Genomic DNA, 22,569 nt, shown 5'->3' on the forward strand with positions numbered 1-22,569 from the left:
TACTTTTTCAAGCTTATTATGATACAGAGCGGAAGCTTGGTTAGAGCCACTAATCTGTTGCAGAAGGTCTGTCTCAAACTGAAACCAATTTTTAGCTAAGAAATAACGTAAGTCCATTCCAGAAAGCCAAAAATGTTAGCGTGTTTTCATAGTTTTGCAATTGTAGTTTTACATGCAGAGAACAACTGCTTCTCAATGATGATAAACGATGAATGAAAGGGATAAATGAACATTTAGGGTTACTTTTACCTTCACTGAAGACGTGATTGTTGCCAAAGACGGGATCTGGAGTTATATCAGGAATTCACTACTGTTTCTTACCTCAAGTCTCTGCTTATCTTTTGATCACGGCTGCAAAATCACCCAAAATGGAGCCAGAGAAAGTTGCAAGAGCCAACATTTCATAAAAAAGGTGAGAAACATAATTGAATTAAAGCAATCACAGCGAAACACGAAGGTTTTGTCCGTGTTGATCTGTCACATTTTGTCTTTGACAGTCACGTCTTCAGTGAAGGTAGAAGTAACCTTCAATGTTCATTTGTCCCTTTCATTCCTCATTTATGTGCATTTAGAATCGTTTTATGCATGTAAAACTCTTAACATTTTTATGACTTGTGGTGTAACAGTGTTAATTAGCAAAGAAATACACAGTCAACCGCTGACGACATCATAGCTGGGCAACGGAGCTGTCTGTTTCCATGTATTAGCAAGCTAATAGGCTGCTAACAGGGATGTTTTGTAATAAAAAATACACACACACATACACAAACATAGTTGGACTCACGCAGTGTATTGATAACACAAGATGTGCGCTATATTGTACATACACAAACCCAGGCAAAATATTGGCTGGACTAACGGAATTTTGACAACATGCTAACCGGGGCATAATTAACATTTTTAGCGTAATTAACACATGCGCATCATGTCAAGCCATACCTGTCTGTTGTGACGGCAGATGGAAGCATAGCGGAGCGTCTCCACACAGTCACACGTAGTCTGACGCTCTTCTTTAACTGTATTCTGACCTGAACACATCAACAGCAGTGCAATTCCAGCACCACATAAGCATCCCTACTCACAAACACGTCTCTGGTCCTCCTCAGGAAAAGACTTCCTCATTGTCACCGGATGACCGTGAGATGCATTCACAGACGCTCCAAAAATCACAATAAGGTCTTTATTATGTGTGTATGTGTGGTCTAAATAAACTCAAAGAAAAACAAGGTGGATCTAACGTAACTCTTACTGCGCAAGTACAATTGGATGCTTTTAAGTATGCTCGGAAATAAAATACATCTACAATCAAAATAATGAATATTCAACTTAAAGTACTTGTTTTTGAACGCAACTCTTCATGGCTCATAATAACACAGTTAAAGTGTGATTCAAATATACTATATACTACTATTAAAGAGACTGGTGTTCAGCAAATAGATTTTCAGACATGTGTGCTATCTTTTAGCTCGATTTAAATGTTCAGTTCATTTGGAGCTGTTAATACATGCTAATATGTATCTTTTTGTTCATAAAAATACAGTAAAAAAAAGGCATATTTCACACATAGTTGCAAATGGTGATTAATCATGATTAATTGAATGGAAAACTGTGATTAATTTGATTACAATTTTTAATCACTTGACAGCCCTTGTTTTCGAATGCCCCAGTTTTCGTATGATTCGTTTTTATAAGAAAGTTTTTGCACAAATTTTTCGTACACTGTCACTGTCTCGGTTATCATCCAACATTGTGCGTAACAAACCAGTGCATTTGTCACGTACTGTGGCACTTTCTGTTTGTAGCTAATAATATAACGTTGCAGAAACGTTGATTATACACCATTAAAAAAAGCCTCCAAGCCGCGAACCCTCACTCGCGGTCACTCTGTGCCTTCTGTGCGCTCGTAGTTGCTGAGTTGTGGTACTCTGGGGGTGGGCATTGATGAGACATCCCCTGATCCTCATCTCCTTTCGGATTGGTCACTTTAAATGCCTAACTTCTCCAGGGGGGCGGGTGGCAGAATTTGGTTAAAACTTGAGGATGGAGATGTCAGAGTTGAAGAACAGACATACGTTTAAAGTATGAATTTATTGAGCAGCTTGGGAGTTATTGTGATGGTCTACTGACTTGCTACGGGAGAGTAAGGAGGCCATGTTGACCCGCCTGATGACCCGCTGATTACTCTGCCTGGGTTGGTTCTGACCCTGGAGACAATAGGTGTTTAAAGTGAGTCTATCCGGTTCATCAACAATGAGCGCGCAGAAGGCACGGAGAGCGGCCATGAGCTATTATTCAGAGACCGTGAGCACACAGCGAGTGGTCTTTATGCACTCTGATGAACTGTATTGATGCCATATACAACACCTTGGTCCTTTTTAACTCATGTGGGTCACCACACTTGCAAAGAAAAAAGAAATCAAGGAAACCAATGTTGCGAAAGGGGTGAAAGTGTTAATAAAACAGACCACACGATGGAAGATGCTTGTAGCATACAGCAGCATCGCCACATGTGGCGTGTTGTGCCGTAAAGCAGTGTTTTGTTTGCTGTAAAATGCATGTGATTGCATCCGTCGATGTAAATAAAGTCGTGTGACTCTTGGATGGAACATTGTTGAAATGTTGTTGGTGTGATTCACGTCAAGCGAAGTCAAGTGTGGGTCCCTTTCTCTTCGCTCCCAACAGCTACTCGCCTTGCCGTCAACAAGAATCCTCAATAAAGCTAAAAGTGATGTTAAATGTTCGTTTATTCATTTCACTTGTCATTTATAATTATTTTGCATTGTTTTCTGCATGTAAGACTATATTTATTCTCTATAAAAATGTATTTTTGTTAATATTTTTGGGTGTCTGGAACAGATTAATTGGACTTACATTATTTCCTAATTATTATTTCCTCTGCAAAAAATGACTGTGTTTCAGTTTTCGTCTGACCTTTTGGAACAGACTAATGACCAAAACTGAGGTCCCACTGTATTATTGCTCATTGTAGACTGAAAAAAACGATTAAAAAAAATGAATGTAGGAAACCTCACCTTACCTGCGAGCCCTGCAAAGCTTAGACGGTACACATTGTTAAACTACGCTGCAAAAAGGTTGTAGCCCAATAAATAAATCCACTACCAATCATCAATCCAAAATCATTTTCTTCTTTAATAAGTCGAACAGCCATCTTTGTACAAGTGCCAAGTGCTCATCGTCAATTATTCAATTTTTTAAATTTTTTTTATTATTAATTGTCAATCGGAGAAATCTTTCTTTACCAGCACTGCTATCTACACTCCTATTTATTTGGAAAAAAGGGGAGGAAAAAAAAAGACATTGCACAAATAATGCCTCCATGTTTTTTTGTTTGTTTTTATGATAGACAACATTTAAAGGGGGGAGGGGGGCGGGGTCTTCTGAAACCAAAATGTCCTATTTATGTGCAATGCTAGTTACTGTACAATTACATAGAAATATCTCTCATTATTATTAGTTTTATTACATTAAAATAAACAGAAGAAGAACGGCTATGATTCTTTGATTCTTCAGCAAACAAAATGTGCTGCAGCTCCAACAAAACAAAGAATAATCCTTGGAAAAAGTCAATGCAAGGGTAATAAAATAGTCTTTTTTTTTGTTTGTTTTTGGTGGATTTGTATAGTTCCTCAAGCTAGTCTGTTTTCCGAGACCTAACTCGTGCATGGTACGAAGTCACCGCCCTTTTAAATCGAAAGGCTAGCACTGCCAACAACAGATGATGGAACACGCTAGGAAATGTATAATATTGTGGTGGGGTGGTGGGGTGGCGCCTCCAGGCTGGTGATCAATTGTGAGGGCTACTGGTGGGGCCCCTTTGGTGACAGGTCCTCCTTGTGAAACCATCGCAGATGATAGAGGTGGTTTCCAGAATCGAGGATGGGCATACTTTTGTAGTAAACGTCATCCGAAACAGCGCCTGGACCCCGGGCCTCGGCCCCTACTTTGGTAGGGCGGCCCAGAGCATGGTACAAAGTCACCACACTTTTAGCATGAAAAGGCTGCCGACAACTGATGGACTGTAGATAATGTATAAAAGGGTGGTGCTTTGTGAAGGTTGAGCCTACAGGCAGGTTACCAGATGTGAGGGCTCCTGGTAGGACCCCGGTGGGGACAGGTCCACCTTGTTAAGTGGAATGATGAAACCATCGCAACTGATGGAAGTGGTTCCCGGAGCCGAGGTTGGGCATGCTTCTGTAGTAAACATCGTCTGTACTAGCGCCTAGACTCTTGGCCTTGTCCCCTTCCTTGGTACCAGGGGACATGTCGTTGGGGTGGCCCGGATTTGTATAGGTCCGCTAGTGAGCCTTTTTTCCGAGACATAACTCGAGCATGGTCACCGCCCTTTTGGCTGCTGATGGAAACATGGGCGATAATGTATAACATGATGGTGCAATGAGGGGGTGGTGCCTATAGGCTGGTGACTAGGTGTGAGGGCTCCTGGTGGGACCCCACTGGGGACAGGTCCTCCTTGTTGGGCGGCACGATGAAACCATCACTGCTGCCTCGTCCTAGCTGGTAGTAGGAATGCAGCTGATGAAGGTGGTTCCCAGAGCCGAGGTTGGGCATGCTTTTGTAGTAAACATCGTCCGAGCTGGCGCCTGGACTCTTCCCCTCGCCCCCTTCCTTTGTACCCGGGGGCACATCATCAGGGTGGCCCGGCAGCATGGGCATGCTGGTGTACAACGAGTCTCTCTGGTTGTGGCTCGGAGATGAATCCTCAGTGTGCTTAAGCAACGGAAAGAAGCTCTCGGTGTTCTCCTGTGGAATCCGCCTCCGGGAAGAAGGAGGAGAGGGGGCGGCAGATGTGAAGGTGTGGTGATGGGTCAGCGGCAGGGGCGGTGGCGACTGGTGGAGGTGATTGTGCAGGGTCTCCAGAGGAGGCAGGAGCGGCACGTTTGACTCCTCATGGATTAACTCCAAGCCTTCATCGTGGTGCAAGGGGAAGGCCACGCCCATCCCTGCTCTCATCCCGTAACCCATGCCCCCGCCCCCGACGCCCTCCTTGTTGACATTATTCACCAGCTTGTTCACGAGGTTCCGGTTCTGCTCATGGGAGTTGTTCAGGTAGGACGGGATGTAACTGCAAGCCAGCTCCTTGAGGATCTTCTTCTCCAGGGTGGTCTCCTTGTTGTGGTTGTAGCCCCGCTCGATGATCTGGACGCAGTCACTCATGTAATCGGCGCTGGCAATGCTGTAACCGTGGTTACCATTCAGTGGTAGAGTATCCATGACACTTGTATCCCGGGCATTGTTCAGGATTCCCTCTGGAATGACACAAGGAACCATGGAGATTAGAAATTAGATGGGTGGTGGATGATGGGAGGAAATTGCCGTAGCTACAGCGATCGCTAGGCTTTCACACTACGATCCTCAAGAACTTTATCACAATTAGACAAAGTGCTATTTTTGGAAACAAAAAAAAATTGGGAAATGAAAAAGCACACATGCTAAGTATGCAATGACAACCAACAGCCCGCTCCACCAAGCGTCGTACAGTTCAGGAATTTCATCAAAGGAAAATCCTAATGTTTCTGGCTTTTTCTCCAGCTTACATTAAAACATGACATTTTTGGACAAAGCGTCTGAAAATGCGTGTGATCGGATAACAATGTACGTATAGTACTGCTGTTTTTAAGGACCTACTGCAAAAATGCATGTCAAATATGCTCTATATGACAGTGGTGCTCTGCTGTTTTGGAGAACCTACTTCAAAACTGTCTTTATAGGAGGATAGCGTAGCGTGTCAGTGTCCAGGCTGTAAGCGACAATGATGTGTCTGTATGTGAAAAGGTCATAATGCTGAATGCTCAAGATTTACTTGAAAACATCGCCTGTACAGTTCATAAAAATTTGACATGGGCTACTGTTTGACCCCGACACGGACCGCTAATTACGCCACGTGGTTCCCATTATTTTCAATGGGGAAAATGTCCGAGCTCTGATTTCCACTGTGGTTTTGTCGATGGACAACATTAAGCAAAGAACAGCACATAGCACACAGCACAAATCACAAAGATATCAAATAAAATAAACCACATCACGTCCATGCACTTCAAAATGCACTAGTGAATCAGGAACCAACCATATTGTCCCATACGAGCAAATCAATGGCATTAATTTCCATGTACAAAAAAACAATCAAAGTAAGTGTTTTAAACAAAGCGCATGAACAAAGGCGAGGATGATTGCTGCTCGATGTTCAGCAAGTCAATACCTACTGATCTTTCTTACATGTCAAATTGGATTTAAATGCCAACTGTAAGAATTCACACATCAAAGAAACCAATGAATGTACAGTATGTAGGTTATTATCATTACATATTATTATTTCTTTTCAATTTGAAATCGGGGCCTTTGTAGAATGACTTTGTCAGCATTGAAGAGTGGAAAAAGGAAGTAGAAGCCGAAGAAGTCAATTACATTTGATAAGCAATGTTTAGTTTGACTCCCATACTTGTCTCTCTGTAGGGCTCTTAAAGGGACAGCATGAGGGGAAAGACAAGAAGAAGACAATAAGCCAAACAGTAGAATAGAACAGAAATGCACACACATACGCACAGTATGCGGATGAAAATAAGAATAATAATAAATGCAATAAGTCAGCATGCACATTTTGGCAGAGCATCGCCATAAGTTTGGGAACACCTGCAGGTGTTCCCAAACTTTTGGGAGTGTTCCGTATACAATATAGCAAATAAACAAGCATTTCATGATATTTCTGATGCTGTGATGCCTGAAAAAACATGAAAATATGTATAATATATCATATTTATATACTATGTCATTTTGACTTGACTCTGATATGTGTGATGTATGATATATAATATGTATGTGTGTATGTAATTGTTCTTTTAAATCATTTTAAGTTCATTTTTATAAGTTATAATTTATAATTATTTAAAAAATATTCTTTGTAATATTTTACTCTGGTATTATACATATTTTACAAATGTTATAATCACCTTTTCCCCCCATTTTAACTTAAAAAAATATATATAAATCATCTACAGTAGATCCACGCGTTTCCCGTAAATTAGATTCAGCCCCAGAAACCTCTCTCTTCAATTGCCATTGTTCACTGGCAATGGAATCTAACCAGCTAAATGCACAATCCAACCTAAATATATCTCTCACAGACTTATTAAATGTATTTTAAAGTATAAAATGTATACGTGCTCAACACTTACGAATGACAATGATGATCAATATAAAAGATGAAGCTACAACCGCGTTTAGCGCCTGTTGTGGGGCCGCCTCCATCTCCTTCTGAAGTGGCTAGCGGTAGTACGAGGCGGCCCTGCAGTGCAGGCTGCTGAGTCGTCTTGGTAAGCTGTCAGGGAAGGTGTTTCTCCAAGCCACATAGCGTAACCCACATTGCTTGCCTGTTGCAAGTCCAGTAATTCCAGTGATAAAAATATCCACTTTGTGTAAACGGCCGTCCGAATGTACAAATATATATTGACCTACGTTCACCTTGCTGCAAGTTTTGTTTCATGTGATTCATTTTTGCGCCTCAGAGAAACTCTGGTGGGTTCAAGGACCGTCAAACAAAGTGCAAAAGCTCATCACTAGACGAAAACGCATGACATAAGCATGTAAACATGGTACATTGGTACATGTACGCTATACGTTTTACTTGTATTACCATGCATTTATTTATTATTACCGACTTAGGGTGAATGAGATGTCTTTTCTGTGGAAAAATGGCCTATTTTCAAATATTTTTTTGTATTAATTTTTTGACCAAAAATCCTCAAAGCTGTGGGGCCGTGAATGCTGGATTGCGAATGTGCGGGGATCAACTGTATTTATATTACAAATTGATATAATATTTTAGGTTTTTTTTCATAATTTTATGCTAAGGCATCAAAGGAATGCTTCTTCTATTGTATTCTATTCTGTTCTATTCTATTCTATTCGTATCTAGCCTCATAAACAACTGGAGGATGCTCAGTGGGATACATGGTGGTTGTATGCATTTCTACGGTCATTGAAGGTGATGACTGTTTGCTCCAGCTTTATACCCAATGTGGCCACACAAATGTGCAAAAACAGACAAAACACAACATCTGCAGCAGTGTTTTTGTTTGTTTTCTTCGTAAAAATGATCGTCGAACAAAAGAAACCATGCAAAAACGCTGCTCCAGCTGGTGGGAAGAACAAAGAGAAGCGAGCACACCTTGCACGTTGTACATGCCCAGAGGGTTGTTATAGACCGCCGACTCCCCAAGCAATGTATTATAGGGATTGTTCGTGCCATGAGGACGCAGGAGTGCGTTAGGTATAAGATGGTTAGCCCCTGCAGCAGCCACAGTGACAACAGGACAGGAACAGGAACAGAGAAGGAACATACATTTCAGCTTGGAGGGATTAACATCCAAATGATCATTAATGCATGTGGATTGACAAATGGAAGTGATGACACAACCAGCCATTTGTAGTGCATTTGCGCAGCAAAACCCACTCTGCACTCATTTTTGGGCAAAATATAATAAATGCAGAGTTACTGTGACGTCAAAAGGATTGCCATTGTTGTTTTTTTTAAGAATTAGCATTAGCAAAATGTACATGTAATGACTTACAGTGATAGTTGGGCAAGTGGATATATTAGCTTTAAGGGATAGTTCTGATTTTTTCACATGAAGCTGTATAGCATCCCCATCAGCTGTGTAGTGCATCAACGGTGACTTACCCCCCACTTGGTCCTGTGAGCAGAGTTCTGGTCGGTAGCTCCAGATAGTTGGTGGGTGGCCACTTAAGTAAAGCGTTTTGCTTCTCAAAGCAACATGCGTTAAAAAGAGTAACACATTTGCATCAAAAAAGCGAGAATCGATCAGCGTTATTTTCTCTCTGTTCGCATCACTGCCTGCTGCTGCCTGTGTATGTGTTCCACGGTGTTGACATGCGCGGATGAGGACCGCTGCGACGCGGGAGAGCTAAACTGAGAGCTAGGCTAGAGCGGTATTGTCACAAAAAAGATGCTGGGCTGTAACAACGGAATGTGTCTGAATCGCCCTATTATATTCCATCGTTTTCCTGTCACGGACGTTGCTATGAGACAACTTTGGCTTCTTGCCATATTTGCTATAAAGTGGGTACCAAAGTGCACACTTCAGCGAGAAGGATTATTTTCCCTACACACCCAAGACAGAGGAGGAAACACCGCATATAGTGTTAACACCCCAGGTAAAAACTATATACTAGCTAATTAGATGCCGCCTAATTAGATGACAGCATTATACTCAGAACAGGCTGTCAAGAATCAGCTAGTAATGTTCTGTGCAGCAAAACACCAAGAGAAGCCACTACGTAACATAACATTATATGATGACTGTTATTATTATTATTAAGTGACGTCGCCCCCACGTTTCTATGAGTATGCTTCCAGTCACATTATACAGTATAGTGTATGTTAGCTGTATGTGTTTCTAATAAAAGTTGACAAGGATGTCCAGTGTCATTTGGAAATCAGTCAAAATAAGATGGAAAAGAGTCAGGGTGTGACGAGGGGTGTAGGTTTTAAGAACAATTCGATTCATATCATGATTCCTAGTTGCCGATAAAATTCAAGAACGTTATTGATTCATTTAGAACGATACGATCGGAAACGACTCATTGAAATAAATACCTGGATAGTGGACAGTGCAGGTGAGGTTTCCTTGATTCCCGTTGTTTTTTGTCAGGGAATCAGGTGGAAATTATAAATAATGCTGACATACTTAAAATTAATTATCAATGAGAACAAAAAAATGTTTAAAACTGCAATACAAGATCAAGATGAACAGAGGGTGGTATAGCTTGCCACGATTAATTATTTACTTTAAATAGTGCAATCCCAACCTGCACGTTGCACCTAAAGGTGAGGGACATTCTTTCTCAGCAAATTAATCTGTTATGGTATCTTCAATTAGGTGTTGAAACTTTCTCGCCTGTACGGGCCAAATGACTTTTTTGTGCAACCGTTTGAAAGAATGGTGCAACAACTAGCAAGTAATGTGGCCTCCTTGTACCTTTTGCCGCTGAGGGAGTCGGGATGGGTCCTCTGTCTTGATGGCAGAGACACTGAACAGGATACCGTGGTGTAGTGGGCTTATGATAATACGTTTTGATAATGGTGAGACCAAACCGGGGGAGCAAACAGATACTTTGCATGTGAAGTGTTGGCAGATGGCGCACAGTAGTGTAAAGAAACGTGGTAATGTAAAAAAGGAATACATCAGAAACGCGAGTGTAAATGTGTAAGAAAACAAACACAAGGTCAACAAAAACTACAGCTTCTCAGCCTTTCCTCTCTTCTCCTTCTTTCCCGCAAGCCGTTGCACACCATTTATTGCTTCTACGTACGTAAGCGTATGTTTTGACCTGGGACTCGCCGCGCTGGATGATGACGTCACGAAGCCTCACTGCTACTGGACCATAAACTACCAGGCGTACAAAACATCCTCACGTTACATACTGTCGCCATAAAAGTCACTTAAAAGGAGTTTCAAATAAAGACAGACAAGTTAAATATGAATACTGAAGTGAAAGTGATGTAAAAGAAGAAAAAGCGAATCAAGTGTATTTGACAGGTCCACTACTCCCATGACCACCACATACCACTGATCTGGACAAAAAGAATCTGGATCGATCATACGTCACACGCGCCCGTCCAAGCCGCTGAAGCCACAGAGAGGCCATCTTACCACTCACATGTCGTACGTAGCAGACTACATTCGCACAGCGTACTGTACAGAGTGTACAAAGCAGATGAAGAGGCTCGCACAACATCTATATTTTAAATTAAAAAGCGGGGAGATTCTCCCATTCCTTCAAGTAACGCAACCTTCATCGCTTAAAAACGATTTGATACGTTATTCTCTATCTTTTGGCTATATTAAATGTACTTTTCCCCTTCCAATTCTCATTGCCTTCGGAACAAAATTCTACTCTGCACCCTGGCTCAGCACTCCCCTATAGCAATGCTTAGTTTTACTCCTCGAGAAAGAGATTTTCATTTTAACTGCATATCCCTTCCCCTTTTTCCACTAAAATCCATGGTCATGATCCTTTACTTTTTTTTCTTACTTTCATACAATTCACTATGCTCTCGTCTGTACAAAATATGAATCATAAAAGAGAGAGACTTTGGACAAGTTTTAAAATCATTTAACATTTTGCTGATTTTTATTTTTTTTTTGTTTGTGTTATGAAATAGAAATAACCTCTTTTCTGATATAGAAATATATTTGAACAAAAACCACAGGAATAATATGTAATATCTAATAATATATTGTATAAACATTGCCTCCATTTGGGGGTTCATTTGAAATTCGGGTAAACAAAAAAAACATATTTTTTATATTTGCAAACAACCACAAATTATTTAGTAGTCCAGTCGCGGTTGTTTGTTTGCATATCCCCCACGGCCCCCTATGTAAAGCCGTTATGACTCAGGTATGGTATGATATCGACAGAATTTTTAAAAATGATCATACCCGAGTCCTTATGACTAAGCTCAAGCACACCTGTTGTGCATTTAGTGTGAGTGGGTAACAAACTAACAACAGGCTTAACAACTCACAAGTTCTTACATAAGTCCTTTTCCGAAAAGTGTTTATTGTGAGTGGTAATATGGCGGCCGCGTGGCTTCACAAGTCATTGACCAATGGCCTATCCAGATTTTTTTCATACAGATCAGTGCCACATACCCAGAAGACGATGACGTCACGATGACATGCTTACTTTCACTTACTTTCAGCAGTGAAGCAGGTGTGCAACAGGCGTGCAACAGGTGTGCAACAGTTGACAGCTGGTGGCAGCGCGCAGTGATACAAAAAAATAACGCAGATCGAGTGTGAGGTCTGGCTATTTCGTGGAAAATGGTGTTGTGATGCAAATGTGTTACTGTTTTAAACGCATATTGTTGTGAGAAGCAAACGCTTTACTTACCCCACCAACCAGCTGGAACTGCTGTCCTCAACACTGAAATCTGACTAACTCGGCTCACAGGACAAAGTGCGGGAAAAGTGGCTGTTGATGCACTGCACCGCTGATGGGGATGTCATACAACTTCATGGAAGAAAATCCCAACTATAGCTTTAAAGCAACAATGTCAGGTAAAAAAAGGCAAGTCCAATTTGTGAGATTTTTTTGCTTTTGTCCAAAAAATATGCTAGAAATAGTTTTGGGGGGTCTTTTTGGAAAAAATGTCAAAAAAACTGCAAAATGATACATGGTGTTCATGGGTTAAAGGAAAAAGACTACGTTTGAAGATACAGTATATGCTTTTCTTTGGATACAAATCACAAAAAATACAAAATTTGAAGATACTTGCGATCAAATTGATTTTTCAACAATACAAAATTTGAACATACATGTCTTGGCACAAACAACCAAGTTATAAAATCTGGAGAAGCGTGTCTTTCATCGGCAAAAATGACAAAATTGCAAAATTTGGACATCCATGCTTTTCACAAGGCAAAACAAAAAATAGGAAATATGGAGATACATGTTTTTCATTGGCAAAAATGATGTTAAATCTGGAGATACATGTACTTGACACTTGACAAGGGGTCGCCATGGCTTCATACAAGCCATATGAGCTCTTTTACGTTAAAACTGTACGTTAAAAGAGTAAAAGACGGCATGTGGCTTGCTAGCTTATTTTCTTTGACATCTCCTAGCCAAGGAGAGCACCAAAAAAAAGAAAATCAGACGCTGTGGAAATAACCTGAGTGGATGTAAAGTGGTCATTACTGCGCCTCCATCACATTGGAGGTCATTTCCAATTTATGGGATGTCTGTCCCCCGTATAAGTGTCCCCCATATAAGTGTCTGCCACTGTCAAATGACTCGTCACTTCCCTAACGGCCGACCTCCACGCAGCGAGATACTTTCACAGTAGGCCGTGTGATTAGTGCCTCTGCAATCTCCGCCACGCGCTGAATGGTGGTGATATTTGGTTTTCCGTGCATCAGATTTAAACGGGAAAGAACCCGATGAAAGTTAAGAAGCTTTTTCACAGTTGCAGAGTGCTGAAAATGTGTATTTATTTCTATTCCATAAGGGTTTTTTTTCTTGGATTTACCAAAAAAAAGCTACATTTGGAGATATATTTAGATAAGAACAAAGGGACTGTTTGCAACTGGCTCAAAATAACACCGCCAGCGCTTAGCAGAGGCTCCTGCGCATGTGTGCGTTACCTGGGGCGCAGCTTACATGCTTGGAGCAGGAAGAGGGCACGATATAATGCTTGCAAAACAAAACTAAACTAAACTAAATAAAAGTCAGCACCCTCTAGCTGTTGCAAACAGTCTTTTTACATTTCAAATTGACATACATCAATATTTTTTATTAAATAAATAAGATATTTGAGAAGTTTACGTAAAAAAATAGCAAATCTGCCTGTCATTGAAGGGTGACGGCAGGTCCTGCGACCCAACCGGTCGAGAACCGCTGATTTAAACTGATGAGAAGCGAAGAAAAACATACACAAACCCCCTACCAACACGCCAAATTAGCAGATTTGAAGATGCACACTTGTCAATGAACATACCTGTACATTTCCTGGACAAAAAGGACCCCCCAAAGATGAAAAATTGGACATATCTGCTTTTCACGGGATAAAACCGAAAAAATAAAACAAAAATCACAATATCTGGCAATGTGTGCTTTCACTGGAGAGACACAAACCAAAAAAAGTGTGCAAAATTTGGACATAGAGTACATGATTTGGACTAAATCTTCAGAGGGCACGTTGTTTTACTTTGACGTTTTGTAGCTTCTTTTCACACTACGACAGTTCAAATATTACTTAAGACATTTCCTATTCGATTTCATTCATTTGTTCTATGGTTATGATCACATTTTCCCTGTCATTATACAGTCCTGGAAGAAATGATTAGAGCACCTTTGTTTATTGATCCATTTTAATGCCTGGTACAACTAAAGGTGCATATTTGTTTGGACAAATATAATGATGATAAATGTACAGTAGCTCATAAGAGTTTCATTTAAGAGCTGATATCAAGCAAGTGCCGTGGTTTTCTTGACAATAACCAAAATTGCTTCAGTTCTTACATGAATACTGTAGCTGTAGAATTGTACTGCACAGAAATGTCATTCTATTTGTCCAAACAAAGCTCCCTTTGGTTGCATCAGGCATTACAATGAACAAGAAACTAAAGGAACACGGGTGGTCTGCTCATTTTCCCCATAACTGTATCTGTTATTTACAGTAGCAGGAGAATGCTCGAAAAAAGGGAGTGATGTGTTCTTTTTAAAGCTCTAGTTATCCATTATTAATCATAAAGAACCTCTATTCTTTCCCCAGCTCATCAAGCATCACCAATCCCTCTTCAAGCTTTAAAAAAAACTGCTGAATGGCCTTGTAAAAAAAAAAAAAAAAAATCAACGTGGTGGAAAAAAAACCCAGCGTGGAAAAAGCCGTTAATAAAAAGCATTTCATCATAATGCATTAGCTAGCTTAAGGAGTCTCTCCGCTTGGTCGGGCATGGAGCCACAAACTGGCATCCATCCATAATGTGACGCGCCCTCCCCAACGTCCCCCATCTCCGCAGTCGCACTGGTACTAAATTTGTGGTTGGCGTGGACACTAATGCACCGTTACAAAGATGGATGGATGTTGCAACACAAGGAGGACGTGTCAAGACGGTCATAATTAGCCACTCAAGAGTCGTCAACATGGTGGCTCCTCCATAAGGAGAACCTCTGAATTATTAACCCGATCACCGCCTCAGTGTTTTTAAATGTAGTCACCTGCTTTTGCGCAATTTATGAGACACAATACATCCATTCTGTTGCCAAATAATTTAAACAGCAGTAATCCATTCGAGGGTCAAAGTCAGGCCACCGTAGGTGTGGAAGTAACTCAACTCATACTCATAACTAACTCAACGAATCACACAACAATACAGCAATACAGCACTTTTTCCTTGTGTATGAATTGTGCTCTATAAACAAACTTGTCTTGCTTTGCGTTTATGTATGGAATTTTGCATAGAATTAGGGGTGCACCGGGATTAGGGGTGCCTGGCTCTTTGCTCCAGCAAGCTTTTGCTTTAGCCTTAGCTCGACTGCTAGCTGTCAGTCGGACAGAGCAAAAGGGGACAGTGGCTGACTTTCAGAGCTAGTAAGGCAGGTAAACAAGATCGGTGGATAAGATCAGTTTCATATGTAAGGATTGGCTGATGGTTGATGTTCCATCGACGGCATTGCTGTAAATGTATTGTTACTATTTGAAAAAGAACTGTCCTATGTTAGAATAAATAATGAATATTGAATAATAAAATACAAGTTCCATTTCTGGTACAGCAGTATGGTTATCAAACATCATCGATAGCCTTCTGTGCTGGCATCACAAAAAAAAGCCAAAAGCCAAAATCCTTCCATTAAAATAAAATCTAAATTTAATTGTACGACTTTTAGAATGAGTTTTGGGACTATATTTGTTCATACTTTAGCCCCACCTTGTGGTTAACCCACATAGTGATCGGGAAGGGCACAAAAACCAGAAAAAGCTTTTGTCCTACGTATTTCTTTACAGTGATCTTTGTGAGATATTTGCTTTGAAGTACAAAATTACGCATCTGTAACTCTCCCTGCATGCCAAATTTGTCCAAAAAGCACAAGTGCAGGTGCCACTTTCTGGAAGACTTTTGCCCATTTGTTAGGACCCTATTTAGTACAATGAAATTACAATCAGTACTGCAGTTTTACCCAAATGGGGGAGAAAGTGTCCCCACAAAAACAAACGAACAAGGATATCAGAAGACGAGTCAAATACCTCTGTTGAGAGACGCTGAGCTGTTGACGTCACCAGTCATGAACGACGACTCGGACTGTTTTCTCACTGTGTCGTTCCACATACGTCGTATGCGGCTCTGTGGGGGGGGGGGAAACAGCAGTAATATCAAAAAAGATTAAAAGACGGAATATCCGCACCGAGTCAATAATAAAGTCATCAGTCAAGGCTTTCCGAATCAGCGTCTCGGGGGCGCTCAATCAGAGACAGCTTGATCCTAGTTAATTATGCCGCAGTCCCACGGGCTGGTGCACAAGCTAAGGGTCTTTGGCTAGCCGCCGCTGTTGCTGCTGACAACTCTCAATCCTGCGTCAGAGGGGCTCACAGGATGGCAGTCACACTCCAAAATAAAAAAAAGGGCCATCTCCAAAAATAAAACATGACAGGTCGCAGCTTTATTATTAGAACCATGTAGATCCATGCGAAGAGACAAACATTCACACCGGTGCGTTCACAATCATCATTAAGAAATGATTAGAATGTCAAATTATTTCATGATTAACAATAAAAATATATATATTTTTAAATGAGACAATGGTGAGAGATATTTAATAATTATCATGCATCAAGAATCATTAAAATAAAAAATGTGTTGTTTTTATTTGTACTTATGATGACTTTTATCATTTATTTGCATTTTCATTTTTATTAAATACAGCTCCCATCTGATTGAATCCCTTCCCAACATCTTTATCTCGTTTTTATTTAATTCATTGACAAAAAAAAAATGTTACCAGCTTCCCGCTCATCAGTAATTAGTTTTTAACAGCTCTGGTCTTTGATTATGAAATAAATCCTCCTAAAAAAAAAAAGAAAAAGTAAATGACTCATCAAGGAAAATTAAAGCTGATGCTTTCCGATAATTCATGCTGCAAAGGTGGAGGATGCGATCAATAATCTTAATTAAAGTGCGGCTACTGCACTGTTTTTCAGGAAGCGCCTCATACATACAAGTACTGTATATAAGAAGTCCGTTAAATTGTTCCTTTTTTCCCCAGATTTGTCATAAAAGGTGCCACGCTATAAATGAACCGTGTCCATATCCTGATGGATGTGCGTTCAATTACAAATATTGCTACTTTTGTACGCAGCATCTTGGGAATAAGCTTTTCATGATACACAGCGCTTTGGCAGGAGTGGAAACACTCATCGCGAAGCAGAAAACAACAACAACAACAACATGACGAAGCTGTGTTCTAATGTGAGTGGCATGACAAGAAATGGCAAGACAAAAATGAAGATCAGAACGTGGCTTTGGAAGACTACAGTGGTAGCAACAAAAACGAAAACAACCAACCAGTCCTTCATTTTGTGTTTGTGAAAACAACCAACCTGTGAGCCAGTCGAGTAACGTCCAGGAGCCCGAGAGGCACTTCCCTTAGAACCGATGGAACTTTCCATGCTTTTAGCGCTGCAGCAATGCGTCCGGAGGCACTTTCCGAACTCTTTACGCACCTAAAACAAAGACAAAACAAAAAAAACCTACTCGTCAGACAAACTGCAAATAAATTCTGACATGCACGTCCATCCAAAATGCGTACCTTCTTCTGGAGGACGCAGTGGAAGATGAAGATGAACATTCCTTGCAGGGAGTTGAAGATGGTGAAGAGGTAGGCCATGACCACTGTGCTCTCGTTGACGTACATCAGTCCGAAGGCCCAGGTGAGGCCCAGCAGGCACAGCAGGGCGATGGCGCCAATCACCCATGATCTTCAACACAACGGAACATCCATGTGGTAACGTATGTTCAAAAAACGGGCGGGAAAAGGGCGAAAATGTTACATCTTTATATTTGTGTAAGCATCCACTCCTGAACTGCTGCACACAAATGGGGGAAAATTTGCCAAAACATGCACCCCTGCTGTGTTGCCTGTGCTGTTATTTTTCCTGACAAATAGGCAACATGATGGCGCTGTGATTAGCGCTATGACTAACTCAGTACACTCAAAACAAAACTCAAAGCTGTAACTTTAAGCTGTCACAGGTCCTTTAAATGACCGTGGCACGGTCCCGTTTTTAAGTACTTACTGCCAAAAAGCTAGTCAAAGATCCTCTACGTGACAGGAGTGTTCTGCTGTTATTAAGGACGTACTGCATAAATACACCTTTAGGGGGCTGACGAACATGTGTGGGTACAATTTGAGCGATATTGGCTGAAAAACAAGGCCGCTATGAAACAAAAAACATCCTTGTTGTCACTTTTGAAAGTTAAAGAAATAAAAGTTGAAAACAAATCAAGGTTGGGCTATGGGAGGTGGACAAAACAAACAAATGAGATGACAACACAACGTCAGCAAATGCACTCTCCGTTTTGTTTTTATAGTCTCGTATTGTCCTGGCGACGGCACTAGATGATTCTAAAAGCGCAAGTTCATATATTCTGTAATGGGGTCTGAATATAAAAACAAATAGTATTAATTTTACTGCAGGAGATTTATAGCGCAATCCATATTTGAGTCCATTTAATTGGTGAAAGTGTCTTGTAAATTTGGCCTTAAGCTGGCCGACGTGTCCTTTAAAGACGAGCACACAGAGACATTATTTTTCCCCCCCAATATTTATCTAAGTAGATTTAGTACAGAAAAGAAACAAAAACAGAGTAGAGGCTTAACTTATTTTAGGAACTTTTTTGGCGATAGAAGTGGGACCAAATAGAGTCGTAAAGCACACAATTCCTAGGGAGTTTTAGTGCTTTTTAGCACCTACTACGTCACAGTCTTTCACAAAACATGTCTGACACAACCATTTTGACAATTTTAGGATCATTAAACATTAAATCCTTATTGCAACCAACAGCTTTACAGCCCAATCCATATATGAGTACATTTAATCGTCTATGGTTAGGTGACCTTAAACAACTGTATTAGTTTTTCAAAATCTACTTTTTTAAAATTAAGATGTTTGTAATGCTTCCGTAACCTTTTTTGGCGACAGAAGCAGAAACCAAATAATTATTACACAACACGACAATATGTCCAACAGTGTCAGCATTGAGTCACAATCTTTCCCTAAGCTTCAACGCAAAAATATTCAGTATCCGTCCCATACAAATATTTGGATCGTGACGCATTACGATTTCATGCTAACCGAACTTTCTGGAATTTTATCAACCTACAAAAACAATATTTAGGCGTGTTCTCTCTTACATTTTTCGACACAATTTTCAAGCAAACTTTACTTTAGTTAACTTCTCCAAATGTTACGACCTAACCTCCGGGGGACTAAGTTGACGTAAAAAAGTAATGATTGAGACGATTCAGCTAGCCAGATGACTTGCGATTTTAGCCACGACATTTAAGTGTGTGCCAACTTTGTGGTGCAATTTCAAATCTACAACCAAAAACAATAAAGCCTCTGAGATTATGTTGACATACGAAACCTATCGATCTCTCCGTCACATCACGTATCTGTCACAAATATGATCGAGGTACCGAGCTAGTTTTTAAGCCACCATATTCAAACTTTCTTGGGTTGCGTCAAATGAATGACCAAAACGATAAACTTCCAGGGATTATTTTTTTTTATTTCAGCTAGCATTTTTAGCATTGTAACTTTCTGGGGTCAAATCAAATCGACGACCAAAACAAACCAATCTTCCGCAAAAAACGGGATTGTGTCTCGATATCAATGCAGAATCTCTCCCCATACTTGTCAAACAACTTTTGATGGCAAACGTTGAGTTCAGTTTTTCTTTGCATTCCAAAGAAAAACTGTCAATACTGTCGACCCTGCCGATTTTCATGTTGATTTATTACGTTTGAACGCGCCATTTTACAGTGTGTTCCAACAGGTGCCATTTAAAAACTAATCTTTATTCGCCGCATCTGTCAGCTAGCTTAGCGCTCCTCATTCTGACCTTTAGCGCCATAAATCACATTAATGGTTCCACAGGGGCAGAGCTGAGATGGCGGGGGAAATGAAAGATGGTGTTTTTTCATGGCGGGGAAAGGGTTCTTTTTCCTCCTTACTTGATCTTGGGTTCATAATCCTGATAGCTGAGCAACATAAAAACAAGAAAAGTGTCATCCAGAATTTGAGATAAGCGGGGGGAAAAACGAAAAGGGGGGTTCACAGAATCCACTTACTGACACCAACACCTACCTGCCGTTTTTTCGTATTTGTTTGCGATGTACCATTACCTCTGCTCGCAAACGCCGTTGTAAACACCTTGCTTAAAGAGCTAATAAATGGGTCAGGTGTGCGGCCAAATTGGTGATTTATGAATTTCACATCTTTTTTTTTTTACCATAATGACCTGGCTGGGGAGGTACTTCATCAAAGCTTGGTGGGTGCCGTCCTCTACTGTATGTAGAGGACATTGGGAGTTGAAAAATAGGGCAAATTTTACCCTAAACCAAAGCGTACAAAAATAATGGTATTTATGTACACTTTGGTATTATACTAAGATCCAATACAAAAACTAGCCTGAATGAACATTTGCAATGATAACAATACTACTTAAATTGAGGCTTGCTAAATTGCCATCTTTAATAGTATGTTCATTATTGTGGGTTGCAGCTGTGCAGAGAGGTGCTTTTATTTACCTTATTTGGTGACACAGGTGGGATACAGTAAGAAACACGTCTTTATATGGATAGGGTTTAGTTTTAATTGAAAGTATGTTTTTATTATGGTTGCAGTTTGGTGTTATGCACAACTGCATCTTATTACACAGAGGTGTTGGTAAAAGTTTGGTATGTTTATTACACAGAGGTGTTGGTGAAAGTTTGGTATGTTTATTAGGCGATAGAAGTGCAATACGGTCAGAAAATACTTCTATCAGTAGTATATCAGTACAACTGCATTGCATTACCCTGAAAGGTGCTTCTACCTTATTTGGCGACAGAAGTGGGATACAGGAAGAAATACTTTTTAGTTTTGGTTTTAATTGAGACAGTTGTTTTTTATTTTTATTATGGTTGTAGTTTGTAGTGATGTAAAACTGCACTGCATTAAACTGAGGGGTGTTTCTCAAGATTTGATAACTTTATTTGGCGACAGAAGTGGGATACAGTAAAAAATGTTTCTTAATAAATGGTTTAATCTTACGTGAGACTAGAATTTATGTGAATTTGAATTTACTTAAGACAAAAATATATACCTAATGTTATGGTATGGCAGTGCAAACCACTACAGTGTATACAGTGTAAGCTGCAATCAAAATTCCCCCCCAAAAAATTATGACGAAAGTCGTACCATGCTAATAGCTAAAAGCCATCTTTGGAAATTAGCATTCACCCAGGTGTTAAATACAATTGTGTTTATCTGTTGTTATGGCTGTAGAAACCACTACGGACAGTAAGCATTAAAAATACACAAAAAAAGACATTTTTACCGCGCTAATCGTTGCAGCATAACACAACAAAGTTGCAATTTCGGAAAGTTCCGTAACTCACCTACCACCGCCAAACATACAATTTCCAATCATTAAATCTCCCAAAACTTAAGTGGGCTTTTTCATTGTGAAAACAATGCCACCTGTCAACTGCAGGGGGTGCTTGGAACAATAACACGCAAAAACATCAACAGGTGGTGGGTCGGGGAAAAAACACGGCAAACACAACATCCATTCTAACCTACACTGAAAAAAAAACGCTTACCAGTGCCACTCTACTATAACACATCCGTCATAATAACGGCGGCTAAAATGAAACAAAAACAAGATGAAAAACATAAAATTGTCAAAAGAAGCAGAGAATGAGAAGAAATGAAAGAAAGTGATGAAATCGGAACAGAAATCCTGACATACAAAATATGAGTATTGTGTCATAAATAAGCAATTCAATTCAAAATGATAAACATACATAAAGAAAGCATGAAGAAGCGCCAGCATGGGATCGCCGTTATAAAACGGCTCAACCTTGAGTTGTTTATGGTGAAATACAAGCACAGATTTGTCATTTTTCTGAGCAAAAGCCACCCGTCAGAGGCCATTTTTCCCCAAGTGGTCAAGCAGAATGTGGCGGCAGACTTCATTGAAGCGACTTTAAGCTTTAAAAGGAAGGCGCCCAGGGGTCTAGCTAGCTAGCTGGATGGCCGCATTACTGGAGGCCACGGTTATAAATCATAACCACTGACAGCTCTCGGCAGGTCAATACTGAGAGAAAATGACACAAAGGACGGCTTACGAAAAGAGATATAGACGCTGTTGAAAGGGATTAAAATTGAAATCGGTTTTCAGAAAAGAAAAGCTGCTTGATCGTGAGGACAAAAGGTGACAGTTAAGTACAGCATTTAGTAAAGTGGCCACTGAGATGAAAAAATTCTGGATTTGACTAAAATTATCTGCAAAAAAGTTGCACAAATGTTTGAAAATGCAACTGTTTGTGCAGTGCAAAGTAGTCATAATTTAAACGTTATACAAACCTAAAACTGGGTTTACTCAACTATGTATTTCTTTAAAGTTACAAAAAAAAATGTAAATAAATAAATATATATATATAAATGACATTATTTCTTCTTTAAAAGATTTAATTGTGTAATGGTACCAGTAATCTAAAATTGCTAATTTGCTGATTAAGCGGGCTGCAGTGGCAATTGAAAATTAAATCAAAATTGAAATAGCTAGGCAGATTTTCAAATGTAATTTTATTGTAACCATATTCTTTTTTTTTAACATTTGACGAGCAAAATTGCCATCAAAATTGTATTAAAATATAAAATAACAAGATTAAAAGAACATAAAATGTTCCATTGTAAAAAGAATAATAAAAAAATAATGACAACACAGCTGGCCGTCATTT

The 22,569-nt window shown here is 40.0% G+C and overlaps 1 protein-coding gene across 16 annotated transcripts in view; it reads right to left on the reverse strand.

Annotated features, from left to right (window-relative positions):
* Positions 1–1,403: 1,403 nt before the first annotated feature.
* LOC129194612 (adhesion G protein-coupled receptor L3-like) overlaps positions 1,404–22,569 on the reverse strand; it is a 197,573-nt gene continuing 176,407 nt past the window's right edge. For 2 of the 16 annotated variants that reach the window (XM_054799784.1, XM_054799783.1), the window contains exons 20-27: positions 21,427–21,468; positions 19,795–19,821; positions 17,368–17,536; positions 17,159–17,281; positions 15,809–15,905; positions 8,201–8,320; positions 6,476–6,493; positions 1,404–5,285 (exon numbers count right to left, since the gene is read on the reverse strand). In XM_054799784.1, the coding sequence (XP_054655759.1) occupies positions 4,429–5,285; positions 6,476–6,493; positions 8,201–8,320; positions 15,809–15,905; positions 17,159–17,281; positions 17,368–17,536; positions 19,795–19,821; positions 21,427–21,468 (1,453 nt within the window). In that variant the 3' untranslated portion in view covers positions 1,404–4,428. Of the gene's footprint in view, positions 5,286–6,437; positions 6,494–8,200; positions 8,321–15,808; positions 15,906–17,158; positions 17,282–17,367; positions 17,537–19,794; positions 19,822–21,426; positions 21,469–22,569 lie in introns of those variants that run through there. The other 14 variants (XM_054799795.1, XM_054799786.1, XM_054799799.1 and 11 more) reach the window with 9 other exon arrangements.

This window comes from Dunckerocampus dactyliophorus, chromosome 15, assembly GCF_027744805.1.
Source record: "Dunckerocampus dactyliophorus isolate RoL2022-P2 chromosome 15, RoL_Ddac_1.1, whole genome shotgun sequence".
NCBI lineage: Eukaryota > Metazoa > Chordata > Actinopteri > Syngnathiformes > Syngnathidae > Dunckerocampus > Dunckerocampus dactyliophorus.